Raw genomic sequence first — 15,963 nt, 5'->3', positions numbered from 1 at the left:
CATCCGTCCGTCCATCCATCCACACATCCACACATCTATCAACCCACCCATCCAATATTCATTTCATGCCTGTGTGGGCAGAATGCTAAGAATGGGTCCCAATCTTCACCCCTTGTATAATCCCTCCTCTCCGAGTGTGTGGAACCCATGAACATGACAAGGTGTATCTATGGCAAAGCAGAGGTTCTCTGGGACTATTTCACTAACCACAGGAGCCTTTGGAAGGCAGAGTCTTCTTCATCTGGGGACAGAGACTGAGGCCAGGGAGAGAGATCCAGGTACAGGAAGGATGGGGAGCATGTTGCTGGCTTTAGAAACGGAAGGACCACCCGCAGGGTCCAGTGACTGGCCTCTAGGAGCCTAGGGGGCCGGCATCGTCCACAGCTCACTCTGCAAAAAACAATCGATAGGTTTGCTCTCGGGCGTTTCAGTAACTGAGAGCACGATGCCGAGGTCTCCTCTTGGGCACAGATCTGTCCCACTGCCCTGTCGGTCCCTGGGAGCCGAGGGAACAATGGTGTCAAACGTCTAGCGGCAGAGATGGCAGTGCCTCGCACAACGTCTGCCTTTCACAGGCGCCTCCCAGCACCTCCCAGTGCCAGTCTGGTGCCAGCCAGTGTCAGCCACTGCTCTTTTTAAGGATAAAAATAACTTGAACACGCTGCAAGGGAAGAAATGGTCAGCGAAATACTTTAAAAAACCCCTCAGGAAATAAGACATGATGTTTCAGATGAAGAAAAGTGATGTAACAGATAAATGGAAATAAAGGAAACATTCCAAGATACCAGTTATAAAAATGGTCTCAGGTAAACTGTCTTTATCTGCTGCTTTAACTGTTCCCAGATGCATATTGTTTTAGTTAAGGGTGTGCTAACAGTTTCAGGTTTTTTTTGCTTTGTTTAGCTCCTTTTTCAGAAATTGTTTTTAAACAGTTTATCATGATCAGACACCATGTACATTTTATCAAGTATCTGACTGAAGAAATAGAAAATATTCCCTGTCTACTCATGCAGTAAAGGTAGACACTTGAAAACACTTATTCTGAAAATTCTGAAATTAAGCAAAACAGCTGCTTATGATAATCTATATTGTGTGGTATAACTTTGAATAATTTGATAATTCCATAAGGAGATTACCATATGCAGAAAGTCAACATTTCCATATCATGAAAATAAATTCATACACATACACCTGGGTGTATTACCAAGTTCTGCAAAATTGAAGAAAAATTGATCTCCCCAAATCTCACTGTGACATTTAACATTTTCATCTCAGATACAATTTGGCATCATTTGTTACAAGTCCTGGATTACTTTTGAGGGACCCTGGTTTCTGAGGAATTGGAAGAACAATGAACAGTGCAACCTGCCAGGTGGGGGAGCGGGTCCCTCGGAGTGAGGTCCTGTCATTACCTTGCTCACCTGTGATCACCCAGGCCAGCACCCACACTCACCTGTGGTCACCCACACCAGCACCTGTGCTCACCTGTGGTCACCCAGGCCAGCACCCTCGCTCACCTGTGATCACCCAGGCCAGCACCCACGCTCACCTGTGATCATCCAGGCCAGCACCCGTGCTCACCTGTGGTCACCCAGGCCAGCACTCGAGATCACCTGTGATCACACAGGCCAGCACCCGTGCTCACCTGTGGTCACCCACGCCAGCACTCGAGATCACCTGTGATCACCCAGGCCAGCACCCGCGCTCACCTATGATCACCCAGTGTCCTCATCACCTGTGATCATCCAGGCCAGTACCTGTGATCACCTGTGATCACCCAAGGCCAGCACCCGTGCTCACCTGTGGTCACTCAGGCCAGCACCCACACTCACCTGTGGTCGCCCAGGCCAGCACTCATGCTCACCTGTGGTCACCCAGGCCAGCACCTGTGCTCACCTGTGGTCACCCAGGCCAGCACCCTCGCTCACCTGTGATCACCCAGGCCAGCACCCACGCTCACCTGTGATCACCCAGACCAGCACCCGTGCTCACCTGTGATCACCCAGGCCAGCACCCTCGCTCACCTGTGATCACCCAGGCCAGCACCCACGCTCACCTGTGATCACCCAGGCCAGCACCCACGCTCACCTGTGATCACCCAGGCCAGCACCCATGCTCACCTGTGATCACCCAGGCCAGCACCCACGCTCACCTGTGATCACCCAGGCCAGCACCCATGCTCACCTGTGATCACCCGGCCAGCACCCACGCTCACCTGTGGTCACCCATGCCAGCACCTGTGCTCATCACCTGAGATCACCCAGGCCAACACTGCTCAAGCAGGTCTGGAGCAGGTGGCAATGTCCCTTCTGGCCTGAATCTCTACATATGTCTAAATGCAGTGCATGAAATGTCATCCTTAGAAAGTGGCTGCTAGGGACAAAGCTTTTAATCCCTGTGAATGCTCTGTACATGGTGAAGCAGTGAGCTGTTGCCCTGTGTTGTGGTGTGAGGGGTGTTAGCTCATCTGAGGGCTTTCCAGGGGGACCCTGAGCAGAGGGAGGAGGGACTCAGATCCCCTGGGGGCTGATCCATCCACATCTGTCTAGACCCTGTGTTAATGTGTGTTACTCTCACGCCCAGACCTTTGGGCCAAGGATCCCGCAGGTCAACCAGCGCCATTCCTGTGGGCTCTCGGGTCCGGACCCTGCCTAGTCACCACCCTGGACATTCCCTGACCCTGACTCCTGCTACCGCCTGGCACCACTGGTGAATCCCCGGCTCTGCTGCTCCTCATGCCACCCTTGTGGCCCTGCAAGCCCCACCCTGCCAGGGTGTGAGGCCCCTCCCTGTGCAAACCCCACCCCGCCAGGGTGTGAGGCCCCTCCCCGTGCAAGCCCCACCCCACCAGGGTGTGAGGCCCCTCCCTGGACACCAGCAGACACCAACCACACCTGCTATGCTGCCCAGTTTTAAGTCGAGGTGACAGAGGTGTTTCAGGCTCTTAACCTTGATGAGCTTCCCTGACTCCTCAGGACAAGTTGCCTGCCCCTTGGCCCTGTGGATGCCACAGGGCCAGCACCTTGCTGACCTGGGGCAATGCCTAGGGAACCGACAGAGAGGGCAACTGGAGGATGCAGAGAGGGAGGCAAGATCCTGGGACTGTGGTTCTGTGTGGCCCAGAGCGAGAGGCTGTGACCCAGGAAACATCTGGAAACGCAAGTGCAAGGAGCCGGGCCGGCCCTGCCCTCATGGCTGCTCCTGCCTGTGGCTGGCAGCTCTGCAGCCTCGTTGCGGACCTGTGGCATCCCCCAGGGCCGGCCTCTCTGATCCTCAAGGACAGAGGACTTGGCGCCCACCCACTGCTGATGAGCCAAAGGCCAAAGGAAAACTGCGTGCAGACTCGCCTTTGCTCCAAGTGTCGGCCCCCCGCTCCCGACGGCTCTGCGCACAGCATCCAGCCCCCAGCCCCTGCTGTGCATGGCCTCCTGGCCACAGGCTGCTTGGAGGGGACACCCGGTAATGGCCACACTGGTCTCACCCTGCAGGGATGGCTCAGGGAGACCCCAGGACTCATGGAGCCCCTCATAGAGGCCAGCCCTCTGCTCGGGACCCTTCCTGGAGTTGGGGGCGGCCTCCCTACTGCTGTGCTATGCTCACCTCCCCCCGCAGCCTGCAGCACCCCCACTGAGGGGGTTCTTGCTCATTCACACCTTAGGAAACCCAGGGATTATGTGCTGTGTCAATAGACAAGATCAGATCTGAAAAGCTAAAATCAAGTTAAACTAAAAGAAGAGAAGAAAACATTCATTAAAGAGAGTTGTAATTTTTTTCAAGTAAATATGCTTTGAAGAAATGGAAATGTCTGTTTCCTTAACAACAGTGGTTATAATGGTTGTATTTTTGTTGTTGTTGTTGTCCTCTTCTGTGTGTGTGTGTGTGTGTGTGTGTATGTAGGTGTGTAGGTGTTCATGCGCACTCCCAAGGTTAAAGGATGCCCTTTGTAACAAGATACCTCTGGATACATTGATCAGTGGATGAACAGGCTCTTGATAATTACAATCGTGGTTTGCTTTCTAAGTAATCAGCTCACGTGTCAGAAATTAATCTGCTTATTCTTTCTCATTAGAGAAGGAACTCGGCGATGGCTGGAGGAAACAGGTGAGAGCTGGGGACAAAGCAGCCTCTGAGAGTAGCAGGCAGACAGAGGGCCCTGGCCTGGCCTCCCCAACCTCCACACAAACAGCAGAGACCACGGACAAGGCAACACTGATCACGGGATTAACTGATCAGTATTGGCAGTATCTGACTACAGCAAGCTAGCAGCATGGCTTGAGGACAGTCGCCCTGTGGAGACATTTAAATGACAGGTTTCCTAACAGGAAGCACCTGCACCATGACCACTGACCTCCGACCTCTGGGGTCACTTCTGCCAACCTCTGCAGGTTAGAGTGTTCCCACAAGGACTAGGATCACTGGGATAAACAATCACCAAATCCCACACTTTTCAATATGTTCCTTCTTCTGTAGCAAGGCCATCTTCAGTTTAAAAAATTACTCTCATGAATTTAATCTCTTTTTCTATTAGAAAAATTACAAAGAGTGAAATTGCTCGAGTGATGGCAAGTGGGTGGAAACAGGAGACCCACGTTCCCCAACAACTGCAAGGACTGAAAACAATCACACATTTGTTCCGAGGGAGCAACAGAAAACGTTACTAAAAGTGTGTGGGGCAGGAAGGTACCGCTTGAAAAATCCAGCAGCAAAGTTGAAGCAGGAGTCGGTGGCCAGCTTGTGCACGGATCTAACATTCGTGTCAGGGACATACAGCACTTCATTGATACACACAGTTAACAAAATGTGAAAACACTTAATGATCTGCACATTCAAGTTGCTGGGCCAGATTGCAAGTTAACTACAGATGATAACATGTGTGTATCTCCTAAATATCACATTTCACTTATATGAAATAAAAGTCCAGGGTCCCTTGGTGTCTAGGAGCCTAGGAGCTGTCTGCCAGTGAGGCTGATGCTCCTCCTGAACGTTTGCAGAGATGGAAATGTGCTTGTGCACGAGCCAAACAGCCAGTCCTGCGAGAGCGCGTGAGATCACCCACCACCCTTCTCCCCAGTGCAGGAGACATGAGAGATGCAGGTTCCATCCCTGGCTCAGGAAGATCCCCTAGAGAAGGGCATGGCTACCCAGTATTCTTGCATGGAGGATCCCATGGACAGAGGAGCCTGGGGGCCATAGTCCATGGGGTCACAAAGAGTCCAACAGGACTGAGCAACTGAACTGAACGTAACAGCCTTTGTGGAAACGAGGAAGGCAGACCCACCTGTCAAGGATCCTGGAGGACATGGCCCCCCTCCCCCAAAGGAATAAGAACAGACAAGGCCACGGCCACCTCCTGAACTGGCGGGAGGAGGACAGCTGGCCTAGAGAGGCGAACTGGCCCTGTCCCGCTAGTAACTCGGCCTTGAGGAGAAGGGTCTCCAGCTAACCTGTGAATCGGAGGTGACAGCACTCCAGCTGCACGCCAGCACCCGAGGCCATGTTCGGAGTTCTGGTCGGGTTGAGGTGGAGATTGGACATGGTCCCTTTTCCTGATGGAAACTAAATGTGGGTGCTTTCAAGGTGGGGACCCTAGACCCACCAGGCTCACCAGTCACAAGAGTGGTGTGGAGGAGGGGAAGGGGCCACGAGGGGGCCACGGGGCTTCTGAGGCCCCGGACCTCGGCTGGACATGGGGCCGTCCGTCCGCCAGGCCCTCACAGCTGCTATTTGTGTCGGCGCGGCCTGTGTCCCTTTTTGTTCTGGAAATGGTCCCGTTGTCCTTTTGTGAGTCTGATGGCCTCAAGTGACTCTGAGCAGCACAAGCTATTCCACAAGCCAGGGCCAGCGGGGGAGCGCCCAGGCAGCCGACCGCGGGCCTCTGCCCGTCTGACCACCAGTGCGAGTCGAGGCCCGGAAAGCTCGCCGCGCGGAACGGGGGCCTCACTTCTGCCTGGACCACAGTCCTCACGGGGTCTTGGCACTGCAGGTCCCCAGCGGGCGTGCTCAGACATCCCAGCAAACAGGCAGTCACCTGCCCCCCGGCCCCTCCCACGTGCAGGACCCACGGCCCCGCCCACATCCAGGTCCCCCGGCCCCGCCACGTCCAGGCCCCGCGGCCCCTCCCACGTCTAGGCCCCTGGCTCCTCCCACATCCAGGCCCCTGGCTCCTCCCACGTCCAGGTCCCCCGGCCCCGCCCACGTCCAGGTCCCCTGGCCCCGCCCACGTCCAGGCCCACCTCCCGAGCTGCTTGCTCAGCCGCTGCCCAGGGGCAGAACGCCTCAGGAGTAAAGGGCTCAGGTGGGCGGTCACACTGGCCGCGGCATCCTTGGTGAAAAGCCGCAGTTTGCAATGGTGTCTTAGAGAGAGGAGGGGCGGGGGGCGGGGTCCCAGGTCCTACCACCCTTCCGTTATCCACCGGGTGACCGAGCTCCTCTGAGGGCCGCGGGTCGGGCTGTGGGAGGCAGACGACACACGATATGCCGACCCCCACTGGAGGGCTGCAGCCAGAGCGGGCCCACGGACCCTCAGTGCACGCGAAGGACACTGTCCCCTAAGGGACGTGTCCCCACGTCACAGCCTTTGGGTAGAAGCCGTCCACCGCCCCAGAGTCCCTGAGGACAGGGAGCCTACCCTCGGTGGGGTGTCACACAGCTCAAGTCGTGACACTGAGCTCTGAAGGCTGAGGGCTTGTTTCAGGGCTGGCATAGCCCCCCGTCCCTGCGCCGCTCTCTTCTGAGGGGGCTGGTCACCTGGGTGTGGAGGCCTGGGGAAGGGCTGCCCGGGCAAAGGCCCTGAGCTCCAGGAGCCAGGAGCAGGTTGGGGCGGGGCAGGGAGTGCCGGCCTGCAGGGCTCCAGGGGTGTGGGGAGGCTGGGGGACCTGCGAGCAGGGGTGATGAGGGCAGAGGGGAACGCTGAGGATGGAGGCTGGGTTCTTGGAGGCATCCAGGTGAGCCGTGCTGGTGGCCTGGACCATGTGCCCTGACAGGTCCCAAGCCAGCCAGTAAGTGCTTCCCAGGTGGCGCTAGTGGTAAAGAACCTGCCGTCAATGCAGGAGACACAAGAGACTCAGCTTCGATCTCTGGGTACGGAAGATCCCCTGGAGGAGGGCATGGAAATCCACTCCAGTATTCTTGCCTGGAGAATCCCATGGAGGAGGAGCCTGGTGGGTTACAGTCCATAGGGTTGCAAAGAGTCAGACACGACCGAGTGACTTAGCACCCAGCACAGTGAGTAAGTAAGGCGAGCTTAGGCAGATGCTGGAGGCTGGAGACCAGCGCTCTCGGCAGAGAACACACCAGCAACGCTGCCCACCCTGTCCCCGCAGGAAAGGGACAAAGGAGCGAGCCGGTGCTCAGACTCCTGGAGACGTTGGTGAGTTATCGCTGCTGCTTCAGTCGTGTCCGACTCTGTGCGACCCCATAGACGGCAGCCCACCAGGCTCCCCCGTCTCTGGGATTCTCCAGGCAAGAACACTGGAGTGGGTTGCCATTTCCTTCTCCAATGTATGAAAGTGAAAAGTGAAAGTGAAGTCTCTCAGTCGTGTCCGACTCTTAGCGACCCCATGGACTCAGCCCACCAGGCTCCTCCGTCCATGCCTGGAGTTATCGCTAGACGCCCCTTTCTCTTCTGCTGTTTTCCTCTGATGATCTACTTCATCTTTAGGAAAATGAGGCTCAGAGCAGAAAACCCAGAAGAGGGGGCCGACTCACAGCCACGCCCATTTAATTTAAATACTGTACATGTGATTGAATACCACATTTGTATATGGACTAGTTAAAGGTCATGGGGGCTTCAGGCAGGCCGCTTGGATGGATGAGCTGAGGGCCACCGCCTGCCTGGCTCAGCACCTGCCCTGGGGACCAGCCTGGCCTCTTATGGACTGTTTAACTCCGATGACCCCCCACGACAGCCTGGAGCTCTGCGGTGCTGGGAGCCCCTTCCACACAGGAACCGGAGCCCACAGAGGCTGAGCCTCCCACCCAGAGGTCTGCTCCACACTCCCAGCTGCTAGGTGATACAGCCTCACTCAAGAAATAAGATGATCCCAGAGGCCAGGACATCGGTCCAGCAGCTCATGGTGGAGGTGGTGGAGCACACCTGACACCTCACAGGCACAAAACAAACCTACGCTCACCCTGAGGGCGTCACCCGAGCACCTCTGGGAGCTGTGGGCCTCAGCTCAGTTCAGTTCAGTCACTCAGTCACTCTGACTTGTTGCGACCCCAAGGACCGCAGCACGCCAGGCCTCCCTGTCCATCACCAACTCCCAGAGTTTACTCAAACTCATGTCCATCGCATCAGTGATGCCACACAACCATCTTATCCTCTGTTGTCCCCTTCTCCTCCCGCCTTCAATCTTTCCCAGCATCAAGGTCTTTTCCAATGGGGGGCTTCAGCAAGAAATAAATACAACTGAGAATGGGGAGAGTGCCCCCAGAGGACTGTCTGGGAACTACAAGGAGAAACTAGTACTTTAAAGACCAGGCTTCACAGGTGGCTCAGTGGTAGAGAATCCACCTGGCAATGCAGGAGACCCTGATTTGATCCCTGGGTTAGGAAGATTCCTTGAAGGAGGGCATGGCAACCCACTCCAGTATTCTTGCCTGGAGAATCCCATGGCCAGAGGAGCCTGGCAGGCAACAGTCCGTGGGGTTGCAAAGAGTTGAACACAACTGAGTACTTTAAAGACACAAGGTATCATCTTATTCAGTCAAATACACAGAAAAGTGAAACCCTATGATGTTTCACTGCTCTAACAAATCTGTCAAATGAGCGCTGCCTCTTTCCCTAAGGACCATCCTGGACAAGCCCCTGTTCTCCTGGTGGGGCTCAGACCAGGGCGGGTCCCAGGGCTGCCATCCTGTGTCTCCCTCCACCTCTGTCTTCCCTGTCCTGGCAGTCAAGACTCTCATGGACACAGTGAGCGGATGGACAGGATGATTTCTAACATCCCTTCAAGTTCTCCACTTGTGACTTTTACTCCATGGTTTTTATCCACCCAGGAGCTGCACTCACAGGATACTGATTCTATCGCTTGTCTGCTTCAGGCAGCAGCTGGTTCATAATCAGCAGCTCATTAAGGCTGCCCTCAAATATTCCGGGGAAGAGGTTGTGCAGTGATCGTTTCTGAAGGACTTGGATTCTATCTGGGATGCCCTGAGCTGCGTCTGCCAGGCAGGACAGAGTGGCTCCCTCATCTTCGGCTGTTACTGAACTGAGATAGAATTTTAGATCAGTAATGACTGCTGCTTATGGATTTTGTAACTCAATCTGATCATCATAGCATATTAAATATCACTTAAATAGCATCTCAAAAAGATTTCCTTGTGGAAGGTTCTTGGAAATTAAAAAAAAAAAAGCAACTTTTTTTTTCTTTTTAATGCTACATGAAGATTCTCAGGGCAATATCTGTCTGTGGCAGAGTACCTTCCAAACTTGGCCGGGCGTTATCTCAGGCCACACAGAGCTCACAGGTCCTCCCCATCCAGTTGGGAGTCTGTTTCCACTTGCCGTGGGCTCTGGCACCAAGGGCACCTCGAGCCTCAAGGAAACTCATTATCCAGTTGATCACTATTTGCATATGAAACAAATCACCAACACGCCGTAAAAATACCTTGAGGTCACTGACTGCCACGTGATCGCCTGTGATAACAATTTAAACAGGAAAACACCCGCGCAGTGTGCTAACTACAGCTCTGCTTCCTTCGAGGAGCACACGCAGACGTCTGTCTGAAAACAGCAGCTGTCACTGCGGCAGACGGGGGTGGGGCGCCTGCAAGCCCCCAGGTGTCCGCTCGATAGTCACTCACGGTGGTTCTGTTGTCACCTCCACGTGCTGGCGAGGAGGCCGACACACAGACAGATGAGGACGGACATTGCCCCAGACCACACGCTAAAAGGTGGGGAGGGGGAGTCGATGCCACCTGCCCTGTTCATGGAGAAGCTGATAAGGTCTCACTTCCATCAGGCAGCTGGGAAGCTCCAGGTTAAATGTCAAATTCAACTGCAGCAACTGCTGCACAGTCAGCAAATGTACATGGGGTCTTACTTCATCTGCACCTGGTTTTTTTTTTAATGTTTCATTTCTTTGTGTGTTTTCTCAGAGTAAATTAACTCTGGCCTTGTAAAATAAAAACACATATATATGCATATATATATATATATACACACATATGTATGTATATATTCTTCTACCCACTTAAAATAGTGATAAAGAACCCGCCTGCCAGTGCAGGAGACGTGAGAGATGTGGGTTCAATCCCTGGGTCAGGAAGATCCCCTGGAGGAGGACAATCCACTTCAGTATTCTTGCCTGGAGAATCCCATGGACAGAGGAGGCTGGTGGGCTATAGTTCATGGGGTCACAGAGAGCTGGACACAACTGAAGCAACTTAGTATGCATGCATGCCACTTAAAAAATATATTTATTAGTAATACATACTTTATATGCTTTATAACTTTATACTTATATGTGCTGTGCTGTGCTTAGTCGCTTAGTCATGACCGACTCTTTGTGACCCCATGGACTGTAGCCCGCCAGGTTCCTCTGTCCATGGGATTCTCCAGGCAAGAGTACTGGAGTGGGTTGTCATGTCCCCCTCCAGAAGATCTTCCTGACCCAGGGAACAAACCTCTGTCTCCTGCATTGCAGGTGATTCTTTGCCAGCTGAGCTACCAGGGAAGTCCCTATACTTATATACATATACTCAAATGTTTCTAATGTGAGTACTTTCCCCCTGGACATTGAACCTGGACAATTCTACGTCCATTATCTGACCTAACGTGGTGCGGCCACGTTCTCAGGATCCCGTGACCCTGTGAGCTGCACTAGCGTCCATCCAGGGTGACAGGACTCCGTCTGCTCTGACTTCGGAGATGAGCGGCATGTCTGGAAGGGACCACGGTAGCTCTGGAAAGAGCAGGGCTGCCCTCTCTTGGAGACTTCTGTCCTCTGGGCATTGTCAGGGAGACCTGAGTCTTCTGCCCGCATTGGCTGAACCACCTGCCCTGCTTTAGTCCCCTGACTAGTGAGCTCTGGGGGAGGGGTTGGGGTGAGTGTCTACCTTCCTTCCTGCCTGGATTTCCAACCACAAGGCTAGTTTGTGCCGAGTGTGTGGGTGTGAGGTTCAAAAAAAGCCCAGTAACTGTCCCACCACAGAACACCCTGGTTCCCCAAAACCCAGGCAGCTCATGGTTCTCATAGGGTGTGACTGAGTCCTAAACTGTTTCTTCCTCTTTGAGTGACCAGGCAAAACAGTCCCAAGTGTTTCCACCTGTGGCCCAAAGACAAATTACAGAAAGATTTCCAAGAGCGTGCCAATGAGTTACTAACTTAGATCTAAATCATTCAGTAAAAATTTCCCAGGAAATGAAAAAGTAAATATAACTGCTAAGTAAGTCTGGGGCTTCCCAGGTGGCACAGTGGTAAATGCAGGAGACCCAGGTTCGATCCCTGGGTCGGGAAGATCCCCTGGAGAGGGCGTGGCAACCCCTCCAGTATTTTTGCCTGGAGAATCCCATGGACAGAGGAGCCTGGCGGGCTACAGTCCATGGGGTTGCAGAGTCCGACATGCCTGAGCCCAATAAAGTCTGCAGGTGCTCCCCAGAGATGGAGGAAGTCCCTCTGGTTTGAGTTGTGCAACTCATGGCTTCAGGCATGTGAGCCTGGCACTCAGCACATGTGCGGGGTCAGTGCCGGTCAGAGCCTCTAAACTGTCCGTCGGGCCTCTAAGTAGGACTCTCACAGAGCTGTCTTGACCTCCGCTGGGACCCTGAGGACAGGCATTCCGCAGACTTGGGTTAGGAAAAAGCTGATGGCCTCCCCGCACCTCTCACCCATCCCTGAGTTCTCTGACACGTGGACAAAATGATGTCCAGGAGCCTGAGGAGCATGGTTAAGTGGCTGCTGGTGACTCGTGGCTCATGGACCATCATGGGAGCAGAGTTTCTTCTTGTGTTTAGGGAGTTTCTGTCTGGTCAGGGAAAGACCCAGTTGCTGATTTCGTTGGAGTGACATTTGTATACACTTCAGAATTTGACAAGAATTCATATATACATCCCTCAAGAGTAGATAGTCAAGACTGATAGCCAAGATTATTTCAGCCTCTTTCCCCGTCTTCACTTTAGACTGGGTGTCTTTGGCCCCCAGGAAGGCATTAGGCTCGGGAGATTATATGAAGTTCAAAAGCAGACATCTGACAGCCCCACAGGGCCCACATCTGCGTGACTCAGGAGAGCAGAGCACCAGGCAGGGGGGCCTGGGAGGGGCCCCGTCCCGGGCCACCCCATCTGCGGCCACACTTCCCCCCTGCTGTGACTCAGCGGTGACAGCAGCTCTTGCCCTGAGGCTGACAAGCAGGGCACTGCTCCCCAGTCACCCCGATGGGCTGAAAGCCTGGCTGTGAACAGAACCTCAGACCAGCAGGTATTTGAGCTGGTCTTACTGTTCAAGGCACCGGGAGCGCACAGTCGACAAGACAGGCAGAAGCTGGCTGATGGCACGACTCTTCCCAGTAAAAAGCAAATCTAGCTTTGGACTGGGATGTTTGCACTTTCATTGGTTTTCACATTCAACTCTAGATAATAAAAAACTCTCCAAATTGCAGATGGATCTGAGAAGGTTAAAGAGGGCTTCCTTTCAAAGTACTTCAGGAATTATACCACATTTGTAACTTAAGGAAAAGGCTCATAATAGATTTTTTTCATGTCATACAGATATTATACACATGTATATATCAATAAAACTGTGTGTGGGCATGCTGATAGCAAAAGAGAAGGCTGATGTTGTTAGGAATAATCCTAAAAGCAATTAACCTGCAGAATAATGATAAAGATGATGCTTACTTTAAAAATAAGTGAGCTTAGCCAAAACAACTCTAAAAGCCTGCTCTTCTTTGTATGTAGAACCTAAAATTGGACATTTTTGTTTTGTCACCTTCTTTTATGTGTTTATACACATATGCAGTTGGAATAGAAGACTAAAGACACCTTTTAATCTAGAGGATTACAGGCAGCTTTAGTGTTTAAGTCACTGACACTCAGAGGCTCTGTACAGACTCACAGACTGTGCCCCGCTCTAGACCCTAAGGCACGCAGGCTGCTCTCCAGGCAGGCTGCCCTCTCTCCCCTTTCCTCTGCCTCCATGGAGTGTAAACCCCACCACCAAGAGGCGCCGGGCTGTTCAGGCCCCAAGAAAACCTGCAAGGAAATCAGCACACAGCAATGGCTCCTATCCCGCCTGCCTATCTTGACTCCACTACACTAATCCTCAGGGCTTCATCTCTGGGCCTTTGGGTTGATTTTTATGGAGGCTTAAGATACTGAGAAAGTGGGCAGTGGTAGTCTGTCTAGTTCCATCCTTCTTGTGTACCGCTCAACAAGGATGAGATTATAGAAAAGGAAAGGATTTTTTAAAAACAGTATTTAGAAAGATGGTAACAATAACCCTGTGTACGAGACAGCAAAAGAGACACTGATGTATAGAACAGTCTTTTGGACTCTGTGGAAGAGGGAGAGGGTGGGATGATTTGGGAGAATGGCATTGAAATATGTATAATATCATATATGAAACGAGTCGCCAGTCCAGGTTCGATGCACGACACTGGATGCTTGGGGCTGGTGCACTGGGACGACCCAGAGGGATGGTATGGGGAGGGAGGAGGGAGAAGGGTTCAGGACGGGGAACATGTGTATACCTGTGGCAGATTCATGTTGATATATGGCAAAACCAATACAATATTGTAAAGTTAAAAAATAAAATAAAATACATTAAAAAAATAAAAACAGCAGATAAATTGGGAACAAAATTAAAAAAAAACAAAAACAAAAAATTGGGGTGGATTTTCCTGCCTGATAAGTGAAGTGTGAAGAGACTCTTTTTTGGAAATAAGCAGAGACCCAGCCAGACCCTGTGGGGAGGCCTCGTTCTGTGACCGTCAGACCTGCAGGCAGGGCTGACAGAGGCTAAGGTGTGTCTTAGCAGCCAGAGAACAGCCCTCCGTTTTGATAAGCGAGCTACCAGGAGCCGGCCTCTAGGAATACAAACACGTGGAGCAAGGAGCGACACTTAGGGCAGGTCTGCTCAAGTCCCAGCTAGGCCTGTGGCCCTGGGCGAGCCACCAGGGCCACCATCAAGTGGCGGAGGGGACCCAAGAGTGAACGTACAGAAATCGGTGGGAACACGCCCGTTCACTCCTGGGGTGAGAGGCAACCTCCGTCTCTAGGGCGACGAGTAAGTAAACTTTTACAGAAAACATATTTCCCAACACCTCCTGAGTCACTGTCGGTAGTTAAATAAACACCAGCGTGTCCAGGCCCTGGGACCACTGCCCTTCCTCATTAGATATTTCTTATGTGCACTGTTACCACTTCTAATGTCCACACCCAACTGATCAAATAAATGATCGGAGAAACACCGTGTAGCAAGGGGAACCCTGGGAGATTTCTGGTGTCTGTGGGCACAAAACAGCACGAGAAACCCAACCAAGAGCACAAGCAAGATGGAGACGGGTACTGCAGGTGGCCAGGGCAGTCTCATATGGGGGCGGAGGATGCAAGGGTGTTCTCAGGAGGCGGGTGGAGGGAACTTAGCCTCTAGGTTTCTGCACAGCCTGCTCTTCTAACAATGAGAACGGACTCACAGTTCACTCATGTAATTAAAAAGTTACACCTTCTCCCAATGAGAATGTGTTTTCCCAGGATCACCATAGGAAATCACATCTTCTCATTTTCACGTTACGTACCAAACACATCACTGTCTTCTGAGATCTCCCGGGAAAGGTCACGAGTGTTTCTCTTCTTTTCATGTTCTCCTCTGTTAGTTTCACTGTCCTGGGGGGTGGAAAAAAAAAACACAACATAAACTCTTAAAATAGTCTAATATGTTTTCCTCCTGACACATTTTGGAGCTGATTAACAAATTCTCACATCCATCCTCAAGGTCTGAGGTGGAATTTCAGTTCAGGGTGTGGATTTCTGTACAGGATGTGGAATTCTGCTTTGTTTTCTCTGCCTGAGCAAGCAAGCATCCGGAGGATGTATTTCCATACAGAAGACACTGAAATGATTACATTAAACATGCTAGACATCATCCCATGTATCTCAGGAATGTGGCTACTTGGTCCCTGTTTTGGACTGTGAGCTGAAAGCATGGGATGGAATTGATACCAAAACTGATTCCCTTGGGTTCTAACTTTCTCCCAGTGGTAGCCCTGGGAGAGAACAGGACGTGGAGCTACTGACTGGTTCAAAACTGGGAAAGGAGTACATCAAGGTTTAACTTACATGCAGAGCACATCATGAGAAAGGCTGGGCTGGATGAGTCACAAGCTGGAATCAAGATTGCTGGGAGAGATATCGAGAACCTTAAATATGCACATGATACCACTCTAACGGAAGAAAGTGAAGAGGAACTAAAGCACCTCTTGATGAAAGTGAAAGAGGAGAGTGAATAGGCTGGCTTAAAACTCAACATTCAGAAAACGAGGATCATGGCATCTGGTCCCATCACTTCATGGCAAATATATGGGGAAACAATGGAAACAGTGACAGACTTTATTTTTGGGGGCTCCAAAATCACTGCAGATGATGACTGCAGCCATGAAATTAAAAGACGCTTACTCCTTGGAAGAACAGTTATGACCAACCTAGGCAGCATATTAAAAAGCAGAGACATTACTTTGCCAACAAAGGTCTGTCTAGTCAAAGCTGTGGTTTTTCCAATAGACATGTATGGATGTGAGAGTTGGACTATAAAGAAAGCTGAGTGCCAAAGAATTGATGCTTTTGAACTGTGATGTTGGAGAAGACTCTTGAGATTTCCTTGGACTGCAAGGAGATCCAACCAGTCTGTCCTAAAGGAGATCAGTCCTGAATATTCATTGGAAGGACTGATGCTGAAGCTAAAGCTCCAATACTTTGGCCAACTGATGTGAAGAACTGACTCATTAGAAAAGACCCTGATGCTG

At 51.9% G+C, this 15,963-nt stretch overlaps 1 protein-coding gene across 6 annotated transcripts in view; it reads right to left on the bottom strand.

Moving 5' to 3' along the window:
• Positions 1-15,963, bottom strand: part of MBP (myelin basic protein) — a 104,498-nt gene that overhangs the window by 45,881 nt on the left and 42,654 nt on the right. For all 6 annotated transcript variants that reach the window (XM_070361786.1, XM_070361787.1, XM_070361788.1 and 3 more), the window contains one exon: positions 14,740-14,827. In XM_070361786.1, the coding sequence (XP_070217887.1) occupies positions 14,740-14,827 (88 nt within the window). The remainder of the gene's footprint in view (positions 1-14,739; positions 14,828-15,963) is intronic.

The sequence above is a fragment of the Bos mutus genome, chromosome 24 (assembly GCF_027580195.1).
Source record: "Bos mutus isolate GX-2022 chromosome 24, NWIPB_WYAK_1.1, whole genome shotgun sequence".
NCBI classification, from domain to species: Eukaryota; Metazoa; Chordata; class Mammalia; order Artiodactyla; family Bovidae; genus Bos; species Bos mutus.
The sequence above is the reverse complement of the archived record's forward strand: the minus strand, read 5'-3'. Positions and strand labels throughout refer to the sequence as shown.